At 43.2% G+C, this 19,738-nt stretch overlaps 1 protein-coding gene across 4 annotated transcripts in view; it reads left to right on the top strand.

The window, feature by feature from the left end:
• The window catches only part of ROCK2 (Rho associated coiled-coil containing protein kinase 2), a 168,688-nt gene that overhangs the window by 139,093 nt on the left and 9,857 nt on the right, over positions 1 to 19,738 (top strand). For 3 of the 4 annotated variants that reach the window (XM_068143023.1, XM_068143024.1, XM_068143025.1), the window contains 11 exons: positions 3,754 to 3,914; positions 4,333 to 4,517; positions 8,033 to 8,102; positions 11,483 to 11,586; positions 11,717 to 11,903; positions 12,253 to 12,346; positions 12,468 to 12,562; positions 13,187 to 13,366; positions 13,596 to 13,764; positions 14,149 to 14,325; positions 18,784 to 18,854. In XM_068143023.1, the coding sequence (XP_067999124.1) occupies positions 3,754 to 3,914; positions 4,333 to 4,517; positions 8,033 to 8,102; positions 11,483 to 11,586; positions 11,717 to 11,903; positions 12,253 to 12,346; positions 12,468 to 12,562; positions 13,187 to 13,366; positions 13,596 to 13,764; positions 14,149 to 14,325; positions 18,784 to 18,854 (1,493 nt within the window). The remainder of the gene's footprint in view (positions 1 to 3,753; positions 3,915 to 4,332; positions 4,518 to 8,032; positions 8,103 to 11,482; positions 11,587 to 11,716; positions 11,904 to 12,252; positions 12,347 to 12,467; positions 12,563 to 13,186; positions 13,367 to 13,595; positions 13,765 to 14,148; positions 14,326 to 18,783; positions 18,855 to 19,738) is intronic. The other variant, XM_068143026.1, reaches the window with a different exon arrangement.

Genomic DNA, 19,738 nt, shown 5'->3' on the forward strand with positions numbered 1-19,738 from the left:
TGATTCTAGTGGAAGCTTAAGTGTGGCCTTATTCCTCGATTCCCCTGTTCTTTTTTAAATAGAATTAGTGTGATAAAAATAAACCTTTATTAGAATAAACCTTTATTAGAATAAACCAAACCAGGTTGGAAGAGACCTTCAAGATCATTGTGTCCAACCCATCAACCAATCCAACCCACCCAAACAGCTAACCCATGGCACCAAGCACCCCATCAAGTCTCCTTCTGAACACCTTCAATGACGGCGACTCCACCACCTCCCCGGGCAACGCATTCCATAGCGCAATCACTCTTTCTGTATAGAACTTCTTCCTAATATCTAACCTGAACGTCCCCTGGCGCAGCCTGAGACTGTGTCCTCTTGTTCTGGTACTGGGTGCCTGGGAGAAGAGACCATCATCCGCCTGTCTACAACCTCCCTTCAGGTAGTTGTAGAGAGTGATAAGGTCACCCCTGAGTCTCCTCTTCTCCAGGCTGAGCAACCCCAGCTCCCTCAGCCTCTCCTCATAGGGCTTGTGTTCCAAACCCCTCACCAACTTTGTTGCTCTTCTCTGGACTTGTTCCAGCAAGTCAACATCCTTCCTAAACTGAGGGGCCCAGAACTGGACACAGTACTCGAGGTGTGGCCTAACCAGTGCAGTGTACAGGGGCACAATGACCTCCCTGCTCCTGCTGGCCACACTGTTCTCGATGCAGGCCAGGATGCCATTGGCCCTCTTGGCTGCCTGGGCACACTGCAGGCTCATGTTCAGCCTACCATCAACCAGTACCCCCAGGTCCCTCTCTGCCTGGCTGCTCTCCAGCCACTCTGACCCCAGCCTGTAGCACTGCATGTGGTTGCTGTGGCCAATGTGCAGAACCCGGCACTTGGATGTGTTAAATCTCATGCCGTTGGACTCTGCCCATCTGTCCAGCCTGTCGAGGTCCCTCTGCAGAGCCTCTCTACCCTCCAGCAGATCAACTCGCCCCCAGCTTGGTGTCGTCAGCAAATTTACTGATGATGGACTCAATGCCCTCATCCAGATCATCAATAAAGATGTTAAAGAGCACAGGGCCCAGCACCACCACTCTCTGGGCTCGGCCCTCCAGCCAGTTCCTAACCCATCGCAGTGTGCTCCCGTCCAAGCCATGGGCTGACAGCTTGGCCAGCAGTTTGCTATGGGGGACGGTGTCAAAGGCCTTGCTGAGGTCCAGGTAGACTACATCAACAGGCCTCCCCACATCCACCAGGCGGGTCACCTGATCATAGAAGGAGATCAGGTTGGTCAGGCAGGACCTGCCCTTCCTAAATCCATGCTGGCTGGGCCTGATCCCTTGGCCATCCTGTAAGTGTTGTGTTATTGCACTCAGGATGACCTGTTCCATGATCTTGCCTGGCACTGAGGTCAGGCTGACAGGCCTATAATTCCCTGGCTCATCCAACCGGCCCTTCTTATGGATGGGCACCACGTTGGCCAGCTTCCAGTCCTCTGGGACCTTGCCAGTGAGCCAGGACTGCTGGAAAATGATGGAGAGTGGCTTGGCCAGCTCATCTGCCAGCTCTCTCAGCACCCTAGGATGAATCCCATCTGGTCCCATGGACTTGTGGGGATCCAAGCTTCTAAGGAGAGTTCCAACCACCTCCTCATGGAACATAGGGAAACTGTGCAGCTCCCTGGCTCCTTCTGCCAGCTCTGCAGGCCAGCTGTCAGGAAGACGTTCTGTCCTTCTAGTAAAAATTGAGGCAAAGAAGGTGTTAAGTATCTCTGCCTTTTCCTCATCCTTTGTTACAATGTTCCCCTCCATGTCCACCAAGGAGTGGAGGTTGTCCTTTCCCTTCCTCTTACTATTAATGTATTTATAGAAGGACTTTTTGTTGTCCTTCACAGTAGAGTCCAGTTTAAGCTCCAAGTGTGCTTTTGCCTCCCTAATTCTCTTCCTACAAGACCTAGCAACATCCTTAAACATTCTGTGGGTTGCCTCCCCTCGCTTCCAAAGGTGATACACCCTCTTTTTTTCCCTCAATTCCATTAAAAGTTCATGAACCATCCAGGCTGGCCGTCTGCCCCGGCGGCTCATCTTCCGACACATTGGCACAGCCTGTCCCTGAGCCTTCAACAATTCTTCCTTGAAGTAGGTCCAGCTCTCCTGGACCCCTCTGTTTTTAAGGGCTTTATCCCAAGGAACCCTCTGAATTAGTTCCTTGAGTAACCCGAAGTCTGCCATCCAGAAGTCCAGAGTGGAGGTCTTCTTGCTGCCCCTCTTGGCTTTACCAAAAACCGAGAATTCAATTATCTCGTGGTCACTGGACCCCAAACACCCTCCAACCACCACATCGCCCACCAGTCCTTCCCTGTTGGTGAAGAGGAGGTCAAGCATAGCCTTGCCCCTGGTAGGCTCTCGCAGCACCTGGGATAAGAAGCTGTCCTCCATGCATTCTAAAAACCTTCTAGACTGTCTCCTCTCTGCCGTGTTGAGTTCCCAGCAGTTGTCAGGCAGGTTGAAGTCGCCCATGAGAACAAGGTCCGGAGATCTTGAGACAGCCCTAAGCTGCCTATAGAATGCTTCGTCAACATCTTCCTCCTGGTTGGGTGGTCTATAACAGACTCCAACCAGGGTGTCTGCCCTGCTGGTCTTCCCTCTAATTCTTATCCACAAGCATTCAACCCGATCGTCCCTAATCTCCATCTCAATGGCATCTAGTGCCTTCCTGATGTACAGGGCCACCCCTCCACCCCTTCTTCCTCGCCTGTCTCTCCTGAAGAGCTTGTAACCGTCAATTGCAGCGCTCCAGTCGTGTGAGTCGTCCCACCACGTCTCTGTGATGGCAACTACATCATAATTTTCCTGCTGCAATGAATTGTAGTCCCTTCATCCTTGCTTTGCTAGGTTAAAAACACGCTAGCGTAGTTTCGGCAGTAAAGCATATTCTCCAAGCACTAAATCCTTTTCTATGCTAGTGCATTTTGAATTAATTTTTCTTAAATTTATATTATTAAAAATACTTGAAACATTTTTGTTAAGAGCTTATCTGTGTTCTTACTCAGTCTACTCATACCTTCTTATGTCTTCCCAAATGAAGTATATCTCAGCAACTTAAAGATTTAAATCTGTAGATCAGATAGAGTTAGAAATGGCACAGCCTTTGCTATGCTTCCCTACTCACCATGCATATTCTGGTGCATCTCATGGCAATTAAAGCCTCTTGGAGCAAAGGAAAATTACCAAACAATTACAGAAGTTGGATCTTGCTTTGAATGGATTATATTTATTGCACCTACTTGAAAGTTACCCACAGATCCTGTCCTTCCAGTTGCAGAACATTTGCAAAGATGTTGAGCATGCAGATGTTCAACTAAAGGAAAAACAATTCAGTAATAATGATTGAGTCACTTGTCATATCAGGTTCCCAAAGAGCTTCAGATCTTTCAATAATTTCCAATTATCATAGTCAGAGCAACATTTGAGTACATGCAGACAGATTATTTTTAAAAATCCACCTTTTTTTAATCCATCTCAGATGTGTTGCAGATAAACTGGAAATTGTTAGCTATTTTTTACTTTTGACTTTCAAGGTATCAGTATGTCTGCAAAAACATCTTCTGCGTGTGGATGTACTGTGAAGTTCTAATGAATCACTTCTCAGCAATCTTTCTCAGTGCTAAAAAGATAAACATGTTGCTTGTTGTTAATATGGGACTGATGTCCTCCTCCAGTCGCCCTCCAAATTCTGCTAGTTTACACTGACTGACGTCTTAAATCTCTTACTTCACAGAAATGGAGAACAAGCTTCTGGAAGAGAGAGCTTTAAAGCAAAAAGTAGAAAATCGGTTGTTAGAAGTGGAAAAGCAGCGCTCCATGTTGGACTGTGATCTCAAACAATCACAACAGAAAATCAACGAGCTCCTTAGGCAAAAGGATATACTAAATGAAGATGTAAGGAACCCTGACACAAGAGGCCTTGAGTGGAACCTGGTTTTCAGTGTCCTCACATTTTCCCTGTTATAGCTATATTTAGGAATGTTCATGAATGAAAATGGCAGCAACATTTTCTTTCTTTGTACTTGATGCTTTGAAAAGTCTGCTTTACAGAGTGTGGTTTCATTTTCCTGAAACTCTTCAGTGTTACTGATCTTCAAAAGATTTCCTTCTGGAAAGTAAAATGTGTGACTGACATGGGGAAGACTAGCTTATTTATTGTGTGCTAATGCCATTATTCAGGAAACAACTTTGACATATCAAAAGATGTGAACATGTTGCACAGAAATGTAGAGGAATTCAATAAGAGATAGTGTTTAAATGTTACTCTCCTGAATAGATCTGTAAAAGTCACAGATTTCTGTTTATTTTTCAGGTAAAAAACCTGACATTAAAAATAGAGCAAGAGACACAAAAGCGCTGTCTTACTCAAAATGACCTCAAGATGCAAACACAACAAGTCAACACCTTGAAAATGTCAGAGAAGCAGTTGAAACAGGAGAATAACCATCTTCAGGAAATCAAACTAAGTCTGGAGAAACAAAATAACGAACTCCGCAAGTATGCCGAGTTTCTCTTTATTTTTTAGTAATGTTCCTGATTTATAATTGTTTGGGGGGGAAAGCTGAGAGCAGTACTAATGTAAAAAAACTGCTGCACAGAAGATACTGTTCTACAGTGTAAGACTTAGTAATTTAGAATGACTGTAGCTGAAATTTGCCCTAGTGATTCAGCAATGTAGAGATTTGTAGTAAAAGATTTTGTTATCCTAAAATGCTTGAATGCTTGTGGGTAAGAATTAGAGGGAAGACCGGGAGGGCAGACACCCGGGTTGGAGTCTGCTATAGACCACCCAACCAGGAGGAGGATGTTGATGAAGCATTCTATAGGCCGCTTAAGGCTGTCTCAAGATCTCCGGACCTTGTTCTCATGGGGGACTTCAACCTGCCTGATATCTGCTGGGATCTCAACACAGCAGAGAGGAGACAGTCTAGGAGGTTCTTAGAGTGCATGGAGGACAGCTTCTTATCCCAGGTGCTGCGCGAGCCTACCAGGGGCAAGGCTATGCTTGACCTCCTCTTCACCAACAGGGAAGGGCTGGTGAGTGATGTAGTGGTTGGAGGGTGTTTAGGGGCCTGTGACCACGAGATAATTGAATTTTCGGGTTTTGGTCAAACTAAGAGGGATAGCAAGGGATGTTTAAGGATGTTGCCAAATCATGTAGGAAGAAAATTAGGGAAGCAATAGCGCATTTGGAGCTTAAACTGGCCTCTACTGTGAAGGACAACAAAAAGTCCTTTTATAAATATATTAATAGCAAGAGGAAGGGCAAGGACAACCTCCACTCCTTGGTTGACATGGAGGGAAATGTTGTATCAAAGGATGAAGAAAAGGCAGAGATACTTAACACCTTCTTTGCCTCAATTCTTACTAGAAGGACAGAACGTCTTCCAGACAGCTGGCCTGCAGAGCTGGCAGAAGGAGCCAGGGAGCAGCATAGTTTCCGTATGTTCCATGATGAGGTGGTTGTAACTCTCCTCAGCCACTTGGATCCCCTCAAGTCCATGGGACCAGATGGGATCCATCCTAGGGTGCTGAGAGAGCTGGCAGATGAGATGGCCAAGCCACTATCCATCATTTTCCAGCAGTCCTGGCTCACTGGAGAGGTCCCAGAGGACTGGAAGCTGGCCGACGTTGTGCCCATGCACAAGAAGGGCCGGTTGAATGAGCCAGGGAATTATAGGCCTGTCAGCCTGACCTCAGTGCCAGGCAAGATCATGGAACAGGTCATCCTGAGTGCAATCACACAGCACTTACAGGATGGCCAAGGGATCAGGCCCAGCCAACATGGATTTAGGAAGGGCAGGTCCCGCCTGACCAACCTGATCTCCTTCTATGATCAGGTGACCTGCCTGGTGGATGTGGGGAGGCCTGTGGATGTGGTCTACCTGGACCTCAGCAAGACCTTTGACACCGTCCCCCATAGCAAACTGCTGGCCAAGCTGTCAGCCCATGGCTTGGACGGGAGCACACTGCGATGGGTTAGGAACTGGCTGGATGGCCGAGCCCAGAGAGTCGTGGTGAATGGTGCCACATCCAGCTGGCGACTAGTCACTAGTGGTGTGCCCCAAGGATCAGTGCTAGGCCCCATGCTTTTTAACATCTTTATTGATGATCTGGATGAGGGCATTGAGTCGATCATCAGTAAATTTGCTGATGACACCAAGCTTGGGGCAGGATTTGATCTGCTGGAGGGTAGAGAGGCTCTGCAGAGGGACCTCGACAGGCTGGACAGATGGGCAGAGTCCAACGGCATGAGATTTAACACATCCAAGTGCCGGGTTCTGCACATTGGCCACAACAACCCCATGCAGTGCTACAGGCTGGGGTCAGAGTGGCTGGAGAGCAGCCAGGCAGAGAGGGACCTGGGTGTACTGGTTGATGGTAGGCTTAACATGTGCCTGCAGTGTGCCCAGGCAGCCAAGAGGGCCAATGGCATCCTGGCCTGCATCAGGAACAGTGTGGCCATGAGGAGCAGGGAGGTCATTGTGCCTCTGTACACTGCACTGGTTAGGCCACACCTCGAGTACTGTGTCCAGTTCTGGGCCCCTCAGTTTAGGAAGAATGTTGACTTGCTGGAATGAGTCCAGAGAAGGGCAACAAAGTTGGTGAGGGGCTTGGAACACAAGCCCTATGAGGAAAGACTGAGGGAGCTGGGATTGCTTAGCCTGGAGAACAGGAGACTCAGGGGTGACCTTATCACTCTCTACAACTACCTGAAGGGAGGTTGTAGACAGGCAGATGATGGTCTCTTCTCCCAGGCACCCAGTACCAGAACAAGAAGACACAGTCTCAGGCTGCGCCAGGGGAGGTTCAGGTTGGATGTTAGGAAGAAGTTCTATACAGAAAGAGTGATTGCCCATTGGAATGGGCTGCCCAAGGAGGTGGTGGATTCGCCATCATTGGAGGTGTTCAGGAGGAGACTTAATGGGGTGCTTGGTGCCATGGTTTAGTTGTTTAGGTGGGTTGGATTGGTTGATGGGTTGGCCACGATGATCTTGAAGGTCTCTTCCAACCTGGTTTGGTTTATTCTAAATGAAGGTTTTTTATTTTTTATTCTATTCTAGAAATCTTTAAAAGCCCAGTTTCAACTCAAGAGTGTGAGGATTTAAGACAAATACTTACTTAACAGAATGTCTAGGTACATTTTTTTAAACATGAAGTAAGACTTCAGTGAAGAGAAATTGGCATTGTTAGTCCAAGAGAGTTTTATTAAAGTTGGAAATTATTATTGATACAGATCTGTGAATAGTAGCCATTGGAAATATCTAGTACTACAGATGCTGACAGACATCTGTTCATCCTTGAAATAGGAGCTCTTCAAAGTCTTAAGACCTAATCTTTACACCTGATAATAAATAAATACTTTTTATTTTACAAAAAGGATGTTCTATAAATGAGAAGACATTTAGCACATATATCAATCTTGTTCTTAGGTCCTTTGAGACTTCTGACGTCCTATTTCCTTGTGCTTTATTTGCTCTGTTGGCAAGATGTAGTTACATAGAAGACAGCTACATGTGATAATTGCTCTAGTGTGAAACAGTGGCAGAGGTCTTTTCTGCTACATTACTCTTCTTTGTTATAGGACCAACTGACTTGCTGAGCTGTTTTAATAACAGTCAAATTCAAAAAATTGTGTGTCAAAGCATAGAGACATGTTTTCACAGACTGACCTCTAGCAAATGAGAAACTCAAAACAATCTGTCATATCAGTGATGGTTTACGTGGAAATAGGTTTCAGCCAGTGGCTGCTTGCTTTATTAGTTTCTGTTACTGGTTAAACTACATGATACTGATGTAGTTGGTGTGTTAACAGTACTAAACTGATTGTTTTCATTAATGCAGTGTTCTCAGCTGTAGAAGTGAGAAAGAGAGAGCTAGTACCCAGACAAAGCCAGAGATTTAATTGCCTATTGTACTTTTTTCTGGAAATGACTGAAAATCTGAAGAGTGTGCATGCTATCTTCACTGTTTAGAGGTTTTGTCCTTTAAAGTACATTATTCCTTTCTAGGGAACGTCAAGATGCAGATGGACAAATGAAAGAGCTTCAAGACCAACTTGAAGCTGAACAGTATTTCTCAGTAGGTGTTATGGTTATTTTTCTGTTAATCTGTTTACTAAATGCAATATTAGCTTTTCTTCCTCCTCAGCCATCAGGCATTTCACATCTCCAAACTAAAGCTAATTCTTTCTCTAGTGTCTGTCTTCAGTCTTGTCTGCAGCATTGTCTTCACTCCTCAGTCTTGGTCACTGAGCAGTGTGAAAGAGCTCATGTTAAGAAATGTCTCAGCTTTAGAAGGGAGTCCTAAACACAGTTTGGAGAGAGGGAGGAGTGTGAATAATCTTCTGCATGTTTCAAGCCTTTTGTATTCAGTATCTGTTCCATGCTGTATTCTTCTGAAGAGCTGTATTCTCAGAATTATGGGGTGACACAAGATAGGCATTTAAAGCTTGGGAGGAAGTTTTTGCATTGTAGTTAAACTTGGTAGAATAGAATAGAATAATAGAATAATAGAATAAACCAGGTTGGAAGAGACCTTCAAGATCATCGCGTCCAACCTATCACCCAACACCACCCAATCAACTAACCCATGTAACCAAGCACCCTGTCAAGTCTCCTCCTGAACACCTCCAGTGATGGCGACTCCACCACCTCCCCAGGCAGCCCATTCCAATGGGCAATCACTCTCTCCGTGTAAAACTTCCTCCTGACCTCCAGCCTGAACTTCCCCTGGCGCAGCCTGAGACTGTGTCCTCTTGTTCTGGTGCTGGCTGCCTGGGAGAAGAGACCAACCTCTGCCTGTTTACAACCCCCCTTCAGGTAGTTGTAGAGAGCAATAAGGTCACCCCTGAGTCTCCTCCTCTCCAGGCTAAGCAGCCCCAGCTCCCTCAGCCTCTCCTCATAGGGCTTGTGTTCCAAGCCACTCACTAACTTCATTGCCCTTCTCTGGACTCGTTCCAGCAAGTCAACATCCTTCCTAAACTGAGGGGCCCAGAACTGGACACAGTACTCGAGGTGTGGCCTAACCAGTGCAGTGTACAGGGGCAGAATGACCTCCCTGCTCCTGCTGGCCACACTGTTCTTAATGGAGGCCAGGATGCCATTGGCCCTCTTGGCTGCCTGGGCACACTGCAGGCTCATGTTCATCCTACCATCAAACAGCACCCCCAGGTCCCTCTCTGCCTGGCTGCTCTCCAGTCACTCTGACCCCAGCCTGTAGCACTGCATGGGGTTGTTGTGGCCAATGTGCAGAACCCGGCGCTTGGATGCATTAAATCTCATGCTGTTGGACTCTGCCCATCTGTCCAGCCTGTCGAGGTCTCTCTGCAAAGCCTCTCTACCCTCTAGCAGATCAACTCCTGTCCCCAGCTTGGTGTCATCAGCAAATTTACTGATGATAGACTCAATGCCCTCATCCAGATCATCAATAAAGATGTTAAAGAGCATGGGGCAAAGCACTGATCCCTGGGGGACTCCGCTACTGACTGGCTGCTAGCTGGATGTGACACCATTCACCACCACTCTCTGGGTTCGGCCATCCAGCCAGTTCCTAACCCAGCTCAGAGTGCTGCTGTCCAAGCCATGGGCTGACAGCTTGGCCAGCAGTTTGCTATGGGGGACGGTGTCAAAGGCCTTGCTGAGGTCCAGGTAAACTACATCCACAGGCCTCCCCACATCCACCAGGCGGGTCACCTGATCATAGAAGGAGATCAGGTTGGTCAGGCAGGACCTGCCCTTCCTAAATCCATGTTGGCTGAGCCTGATCCCTTGGCCATCCTGTAAGTGTTGTGTTATTGCACTCAGGATGACCTGTTCCATGATCTTGCCTGGCACTGAGGTCAGGCTGACAGGCCTGTAATTCCCTGGCTCATCCAACTGGCCCTTCTTATGGATGGGCACCACGTTGGCCAGCTTCCAGTCCTCTGGGACCTCGCCAGTGAGCCAGGACTGCTGAAAAATGATGGAGAGCGGCTTGGCCAGCTCCTCTGACAGCTCCCTCAGCACCCTAGGATGGATCCCATCTGGTCCCATGGACTTGTGGGGATCCAGGCGGCTGAGCAGATCACCAACTACCCCATTTTGGAACAGTGGAAAACTATGCTGCTCCCTGGCTCCTTCTGCCAGCTCTGCAGGCCAGCTGTCTGGAAGACATTCTGTCCTGCTAGTAAAAATTGAGGCAAAGAAGGTGTTAAGTATCTCTGCCTTTTCCTCATCCCTTATCACAACGTTCCCCTCCGTGTCCACCAAGGAGTGGAGGTTGTCTCTGCCCTTCCTCTTACTATTAATGTATTTATAGAAGGACTTTTTGTTGTCCTTCACAGCAGAGGCCAGACTAAGCTCCAAATGCGCTTTTGCCTCCCTAATTTTCTTCCTGCAAGACCTAGCAACATCCTTAATTTTTTCACGGGTTGCCTCCCCTCTCTTCCAAAGGTGATACACCCTCTTTTTTTCCCTTAGTTCCATTAAAAGTTCTTTAACCATCCAGGCTGGCCGTCTGCCCCGGCGGCTCATCTTCCGGCACATTGGCACAGCCTGTCCCTGAGCCTTCAACAGTTCTTCCTTGAAGTAGGACCAGCTCTCCTGGACCCCTTTGTTTTTAAGGGCTTTATCCCAAGGAACCCTCTGAATTAGTTCCTTGAGTAGCCTGAAGTCCGCCCTCCGGAAATCCAGAGTGGAGGTCTTCTTGCTACCCTTCTTAGCTTGACCAAATAATGAGAATTCAATTATCTCGTGGTCACTGGCCCCTAAGCACCCTCCGACCACCACATCACCCACCAACCCTTCCCTATTGGTAGAAATCTGTTGCGAGATTATGCTTTATTGTGACAAAATACAACAGAATAAATAGGTATTGTATTTGAAAATCATCAATAGCATATGGAGGTTTAATTTATATTAATATTATGTAATCAGTGACACTGCAAGTAGAGGCCAAAAGGCTTGTTTCAGAATAAAAGGAAACACAAGATTTTACTGTGGTCAGTGAGGAGAGGGACTGTCTGAAGCTTTAGTAGATTAACAAGTCACACACACTAAAGGAGAAGAGGGGCGAGTTGAGTTCACTGGTTTGCATAAGCAAGAAAGAGTCTGTCTTGAAATCTCTCTAGCAAGTCTACTTGCAGTTGTCTGTCACTTCATCTGTATTCAGTCATTTCAGTGTACAGAGCAGGATATTGTTCTTTCATTGCCTTTAGAGCTCTAGACGTGTATCAGTTTCACAATATTTTGATTTTCAGAGGCTTTTCTAATCTGTTTTTCCCCTCCTCTTGTACTTCTTTTTGCTCTTTAACCACTATCTTGGTTTCATGGACTTTTATGGTTAAAGTCTTAAATTCTACATACCTGCATATGTCAGGCAAAGATTTAAAATTGTAAAGTAATTTAAGTATTTTCCTTGGTTTTGATACTTTTGATTGATTTTTTAAGTCATATCCTTTTCTTTTTAACCATACACTCTAGACTCTGTATAAGACACAAGTTCGAGAACTTAAAGAAGAATGTGAGGAAAAGACCAAACTTTGTAAAGAAATGCAACAAAAGATACAAGAGTTACAGGATGAGAGGTAGGTTTTAGTAGTTGTACTACTAATACTTAAAAGATTAGGATGGCTTTTTGTGGTTTCCTACTTATTCCCCCCACACCCAAGTAAGCTGTCATTTTTTAAGATAATAATATATATCAATAATTTGCAGAGATTCCTTGGCTGCTCAGCTAGAGATTACTTTGACCAAAGCAGATTCTGAACAACTTGCACGTTCCATTGCTGAGGAGCAGTACTCTGATTTGGAAAAAGAGAAGATTATGAAAGAGCTGGAGATTAAAGAGATGATGGCTAGGCATAAACAGGAACTTGCTGAGAAAGATGCCACCATAGCTTCTGTGAGTAATATGAATTGCAATTTTGGTGGAAGTTTACGTGAGCTTGAGTTTTATTTGCACTTTAAGTTACCCATTGTCGTTGGGCGTACTTAGAGGTAAGTGGTACACAATTGTATCTGACATTTAAAAAATACTTCATTTTTATAAATAAAATTTAAAAACCCCATCTGTTACTATGTTTCTTTCATACATCTCTCTGATCATTCTTTGTTCTGTGTCCCTACCCCTGTTACAGCTGGTCTTCTTACCCTTATACTGGCTTCACTCTGAAGCATTCCTTCTATCCTGAAATGCTTTCATATGCCAAATTAATTTTGTTACATGGTCACATGTACTTCTTGTTTTGTAGTTGGAGGAAGCAAATAGGACACTAACTAGTGATGTGGCTAATCTTGCTAATGAGAAGGAAGAATTAAACAATAAACTGAAAGAAGTACAAGAGCGTATGTATTCTCTGAACCAAATGTAATTTATTTTGAAATCACGTTTATTCGTTAATAGTATTAGTTTCTTTTGTAATGAGCTTTCATATATTTTATTTTTTTTTTAATCACTTTGCTACAGAAATTACAAAGCTGAAAGAAGAAGAAGCAAATGTAGGAAATATTAAAGCACAATTTGAGAAGCAATTGTTGAATGAAAGAACCTTGAAAACCCAGGTAAGCAAATGTATCTAAATGAATAAACAGCTAGTGTTCATGAATCGGGTAGTTTTTAATAGAAAGCTTTCCATGGTAAGCTGCTAGTGCTTTACTCTGTTTTACAGAACAAAATATATTGATTTTTTTTTTCCCCTTCTGCTAAGTAGACTTTCAATGTATTGGAACTACATCTATGATTTATCATAGAGAAACTCCTAATCCACCAGCAAAAATCTTCATTTCAGTTAAATGAATTAATAGTTTGCTGTTTTCCATCTTTATTTGTATTCCTGTATTAGCTCCATAAACCAGTGTATTTATGGTTTTACTCTGGATTGGTATGTGGAACAACTGGCATTTTAATCCAAAGATGTATTATGGAGCTGAAATGACAACAGAAGGTGATATTTAAAAGTGTAAGCAAGCTAATGCTTGCTTCAAATGTAAATGGCATCATTACCTTCTTTTCAATTTTGACTAATACATTGAATTAAAACAACATCATAGTGCAGGATTGCAGAGATCTTAGTTTCCAGTTAGATTGGAAGTGTCAGGTCATGGATAAGAGAAAAGACTTCATTACTTCATAAGGTAACTGTTTATTTATCAGTGTGGCTTTTGTAATTTCTTTCCCATGGAAAGGCTGTGAATAAACTGGCTGAGATCATGAATCGGAAGGGTCCAGTCAAACGTGGAGCTGACACTGATGTACGACGGAAAGAAAAGGAAAATAGGAAACTGCACATGGAACTGAAGTCTGAACGAGAAAAGTTAACCCAAATGATGATCAAATATCAGAAGGAGATCAATGAAATGCAGGCAGTAAGATCATTTTGCAGCTATAAACATTGATAACATTTTCTGTGATTCTCCCTGAATCGATAACAGGCATTAAGGTGATGTGTAAAAGCTCTTGCTGAATTTCCCATGACCAAAATAAATACACAGCCAGTTGAGACTGGCTGCAAAGTCCACCCAGTTTTTCTACTTATATTTTCTCTGAGTAACTGAATATGCTGATAATAGAAAACGTTGTAACTTACCCTTACAGCAAATAGCAGAAGAGAGTCAGATACGGATTGAACTTCAGATGACTCTGGACAGCAAAGACAGTGACATTGAACAGCTTCGTTCACAGCTGCAGTCATTGCACATTGGTCTAGACAACAGTAGCATAGGCAGTGGACCGGGAGATACTGAGGCAGATGATGGATTCCCTGGTATGTTAATTCTATTAGTATTTCTGCCCTGTTTGGGTTCATATTGATGTTTTACCATAGAAGCTGAAGTATTAGCACTCTGATGATTCTGTGGCTTTTCATCTTCATATGTTTCTCCAACCTTATCAGTGCTTTAATAGTGATCACTGTCCACCTACTAACTAAATCTGTCTGAATTATACTTCATCTTACATGTGTTTGAAGAAATTTCTTTTAAAACTCCTATTGTATTTCATTAAAACTAAGCATTTTTGTCCACTTTGTTGTGGTAATTCCTTTGTAATTATTGTGTAATGTAATGAAATGTAAAACTAATACTCTCTTCACAGAGATTCTGTTTTGACTTTTTTCCTACCTTTTTCCTCCCTTATGCTTTATATTTAGTTCATATCACTCAATCCCACACTATGGAATCCATGTCCTTTACATACCAGCACTCTTCTACTTCTGTCAGTATTGCCACTAAGCCTTCCCATTCTCGCATGCTTCTTGATTCTGATTCTGACTCAGAGGAAGAACCTTTGTCTTGTTCCCACAGCCCTACAGAAGTTGATAGCACAGGTGACATCCCTAAGGACTGTTTGGTTTTGTTCTTACTGTGTCCTTTTCTTGGTTTCAAAACTAACACTATTAATATATTATTCAAGAAAAGCCAAAACCAAATTGTGCATTAAACACGCTGCAGTGGCTGTAAACATTGCCATCAAAGATATTAAAAGGTTGCATGAAAAAACTTGCTTGTTTTCTCTAAATGTTTACAAATGCTTGCTGCCACTTATAAACCCACCATTTTTATTAAGACATTGAATAAATGAGCCTTATGGCCTTGTTTTCAAGGTAGTCTCTGTTATCTGCAGCTATCTGTATGACGCCAAGATGCTGGATACCAGAAAGTCAAATCTTTTAGTTTAAGTTTGAAGGCATATAACTCCTCACCATCTGAATTTACATTATATGTGCACAGAAATTCAGTATTCTGAGTATTACATTGTTTTGCATTTCATTCAAATCTTGTATTCTCCCAGGCAGCCAGTACCAGAACAAGAAGACACAGTCTCAGGCTGCACCAGGGGAGGTTTAGGTTGGATGTTAGGAAGAAGTTCTATACAGAAAGAGTGATTGCCAATTGGAATGGGCTGCCCGGGGAGGTGGTGGAGTCGCCATCATTGGAGGTGTTCAGGAGGAGATTTAATGGGGTGCTTGGTGCCATGGTTTAGTTGTTTAGGTGGGTTGGATTGGTTGATGGGTTGGACGCGACGATCTTGAAGGTCTCTCCCAACCTGGTTTATTCTATGTATTCTATGTATTTGACTCTTTTATGGTAAGGCAAGCAAAATTAATTCAATTTTCCAGATACATAAAGCATATAATGAAATAATATGACTATGGTTTAACAGAGCTTTGTTCTACTGATTCTGTATCCATTTTATATTACTACATATACACCATGTTGAACAAAACTTTTGTTTAATGCTAATGTCTGATGTGGCTTTTGTAATTCTTTTCTTTTTTTCTTCAATTTCAGTGGAGATTCCTTTAAAGTGTGAATACCTTTTCACTAAAAACAAAAATTTGGGGGGGATACTTAGCATTACTTCATAAGACTAAATGATAGTAAAAAGTAATGCATTTGCTGTTTTTTTCATTCTTTGTTTTTTCCTATGATGCTTCTAATAAAAAAGTTGTTAAGTAGATAGAGAATATTTTTAATACTGTTGTAGTATCTGTGTGGTTTTGCTTTGTTCTAAAAGTAAAAATCATATTGAAGCTTGCACTTCTTGCTGACATAAATACAATAGGTCTGAGATATGATGGTTGTATTTGTTGTTGGGGTTTTTTTCCCCTCCTAGTAATTACAAGCATGTAGTGTGAAAATTCTGCACTTTCTCTCATCTGTTAATATAGAACAGGCACCAGAAATGAAGTGTCCAATTTCATGTGATAGCATTAGAGATTACAGAGTAAAGTAGGATAAATATTAATGCTTTTTTTGTTCCATACTGGTACCACAACTACACTTGCTTCATGGATATGGGGAAGGACTTTTTTGCATCAGTATTATGCTTGTATCAGGTGTAGTTGAAATGGACAATTTAAAGTGGCAGGTATGAGGCAAGATACACATTATAGAACTCCTTTGTGTACTTGGAATGACATTAAAATGTGTCATCAACAGCAGTACTTATAGAGAAATAAACTTTGAAGACTCTGGATCTGAATAAAAAAACCTTGCTTCATGTCACTTTAGGCAAAATGAGAATTCTGTGAATTACAGAATCATAGAAAAGTTTGGGTTGGAAGGGACCTCCAAAGGTCATTAGTCCAACCCCTTTGCAGTGAGCTGGGACATCCTTCACTAGATCAGGTTGCTCAGAGCTTTATCAAGCCTGACCCTGAATATCTCCACGGATGGGGCCTCAACTACCTTTCTGGGCAACCAGTTCCAGCGTTCCACCACCCTCATGGTAAAGAACTTGTTCCTAACATCCAATCTAAATCCGCTCTTCTCTAATTTAAAACCATTGCCCTTTATCACCACAGGCCTTTGTAAACAGTCCTTCTCCAGCCTTCTTGTAGGACTCCGTCAGGTATACACTGGAGAGGTCCCAGAAGACTGGAAGCTGGCCAATGTGGTGCCCATCCACAAGAAGGGCCAGTTGGATGAACCAGGGAATTATAGGCCTGTTAGCCTGACCTCAATGCCAGGCAAGATCATGAAACAGGTCATCTTGAGTGCAATCACACAGCACTTAGAGGATGGCCAAGGGATCAGGCCCAGCCAGCATGGATTTAGGAAGGGCAGGTCCTGCCTGACCAACCTGATCTCCTTCTATGATCAGGTGACCCGCCTAGTGGATGTGGGGAGGCCTGTGGATGTGGTCTACCTGGACCTCAGCAAGACCTTTGACACCGTCCCCCATAGCAAACTGCTGGCCAAGCTGTCAGCCCATGGCTTGGACGGGAGCACACTGCGATGGGTTAGGAACTGGCTGGATGGTCGAGCCCAGAGAGTGGTGGTGAATGGTGCCACATCCAGCTGGCGGCCAGTCAGTAGTGGTATGCCCCAGGGATCGGTGCTAGGCCCTGTGCTCTTTAACATCTTTATTGATGATCTGGATGAGGGCATTGAGTCGATCATCAGTAAATTTGCTGATGACACCAAGCTTGGGGCAGGATTTGATCTGCTGGAGGGTAGAGAGGCTCTGCAGAGGGACCTCGACAGGCTGGACAGATGGGCAGAATCCAACGGCATGAGATTTAACACATCCAAATGCCGGGTTCTGCACATTGGCTGCAACAATCCCATGCAGTGCTACAGGCTGGGGACAGAGTGGCTGGAGAGCAGCCAGGCAGAGAGGGACCTGGGGGTACTGGTTGATGGTAGGCTAAACATGAGCCTGCAGTGTGCCCAGGCATCCAAGAGGGCCAATGGCATCCTGGCCTGCATCAGGAACAGTGTGGCCATCAGGAGCAGGGAGGTCATTCTGCCCCTGTACACTGCACTGGTTATGCCACACCTCGAGTACTGTGTCCAGTTCTGGGCCCCTCAGAGAAGGGCAATGAAGTTGGTAAGGGGTTTGTAACACAAGCCCTATGAGGAGAGACTGAGGGAGCTGGGGTTGCTTAGCCTGGAGAGGAGGAGACTCAGCGGTGACCTTATTGCTGTCTACAACTACCTGAAGGGAAGCTGTAGACAGGCAGATATTGGTCTCTTCTCCCAGGCACCCAATACCAGAACAAGAAGACACAGTCTCAGGCTGCGCCAGGGGAGGTTTAGGTTGGATGTTAGGAAGAAGTTCTATACAGAAAGAGTGATTGCCTATTGGAATGGGCTGCCTGGGGAGGTGGTGGAGTCACCATCATTGGAGGTGTTCAGGAGGAGACTTGATGGGGTGCTTGGTGCCATGGGTTAGTTGTTTAGGTGGGTTGGATTGGTTGATGGGTTGGACACGATGATCTTGAAGGTCTCTTCCAACCTGGTTGTTTATTATTATTATATATTTGTTACACTATGTTAAACATGGCAGGAGCCTGCTAATGCTCTCTGATGACAAAGAAAATAGTAGCGTTTGCAAATCTGGAGGATATTTGTGCTCCTTTCATGGTTTTGTGTTTGTTAAGGCTTCAGTATTTTTGACTTGGAGGTTCCTCTGCAGCAGTATAGGTTTTCTGCTAGAGTGGGAAACTCATTGGAAAAATATTACTGCAGTTGAGCAGTTCCTCTTAATAAAACTTAGGAGAAAGAAATGCTTGTTCTAAGTGCAGATATAAAAATATGGTCAAAGGCTATGTGATGCTATTATTGCCAAGTACTAGGAAAGTGTGATCCTGGTCAGCTTTTTGTTACTACTGAAATGTCAAACAACAGCTGAGCTGTTAGTACTGTTGATAAATCCAATCTGACTAACGTGTCAGTGTAATAAAAAAATATCGCCAGTGTGTGAAAGGGCAGTTGAATTTAGGTGAAGCCTAAGGATTAGCCAAAAATGACTTATTTTAGAGATACAATTCTGCCTAGGAGATACAGGAGAGCAGAAAATGTAAATTGGAATACTAAACTTCTGAAATTTTAGACACTGTATAGAGGTTATAGGTTATTTGTGGTGGTAGCTTGCCTTTTTTTGACTTGAACCGGATGCTGTGTACTAATATCTTCAGACATTGTTTTAAAAGGTCAAGCTTGATAGATGTAAGCATTTTCTAAGTCTTGGAAAAAAATTACTAAAGTGAATGTGTGTGCTATAATTGCAAGTTTGCCCTTCCCCTTCTTCATCATGCTTCACTACCTTTTTGTGATTGCATTGTTGGTCAGTGGCTGTATTCAGGAATATATGATTCAATTTATTCGTGAACAATTACTGTGATAAACTTTGCAAGACCTTGTGGTTTTAAATAGTTCATGTTCTTATGTTTGCTTTGTTGCTTTATTATTTATCTTTGATAAGGATTTTTAAATGTACCATAGCCTCAAAAATAATGTTTTGTAAATATTAATATTCTTTATATATTTTTTTCCAGAATCAAGATTGGAAGGCTGGCTATCACTGCCTGTTAGAAACAACACTAAAAAATTTGGATGGGTTAAAAAGGTAAGAAAACCTGATATTGTTGAATGTACAGTCTGGATTTTAAACTTACTGAAGGTTTTCAGTTCTTCAATTTTAATTTTATACACGTTCTCTCAGTACTTAAATGTGTAAAATATATTAGCGGGCATAACTATGTCTGAGAGGAGCTAGGTAAGACAATTGTAATTGCTTAAGACCCTCACAGAGTTGAGAACAACCATTAATGTTCTTCAAACTCTTGTACATTCAGCCATAAGCATTCCCAGCAGTATTATTTAGCTGGAATTCAGCAGAGTTTGGAAACATGCCCTTGACAAATTCATTATCAGGAAATAAAAATGACAACTACTCATGTGCCTTGTGCAGCCTTCATTCATTTATTGCTTTTCAGTAACATCTTTGATGGGTCTTTGCCCAAAGAACAACATACACATTTTCATACCAGTTCACACTGCTCAAACTGTTCATGGTGGAAATAGAGGAGGTCTTCTAGGTAACTTAGTTTGTTATGAAAAGTGCTAGCAAAGCTGGTAAGTATAACAGGGGTCTTTGTGAGTGTGATCCCTATTAGTTTTGAGCTGCACATGTAAAAGAGATAATAATTATTTTCACTACCAGTCTAATTGGAAATTAATGGGTACAATAGAAATGAAAAGCTTTTGTCTTACTTTCATCCCAAAACCACTTAAATCTGTTTAAATCTGTTTAAATATCAGTTAATCTGATATTATAAATTGAGTTATCAGGTAATCAGGTTCTATTTGTAGTGCAGTGCATTTATTGGCAGTTAAGGGCTTAGCATACAGTGCTACTGTTGTTCCCACTATTTAATAAAATTGTAGAAAAATATTGCTGGGACATCCTTGACATCCAAGATGAACTGGATTAAAACATGTATTTTATCC

Source organism: Melanerpes formicivorus, unplaced genomic scaffold, assembly GCF_026170545.1.
Source record: "Melanerpes formicivorus ecotype bairdi unplaced genomic scaffold, bMelFor1.0.p_v2 SCAF_9, whole genome shotgun sequence".
In the NCBI taxonomy this organism is placed as follows: Eukaryota; Metazoa; Chordata; class Aves; order Piciformes; family Picidae; genus Melanerpes; species Melanerpes formicivorus.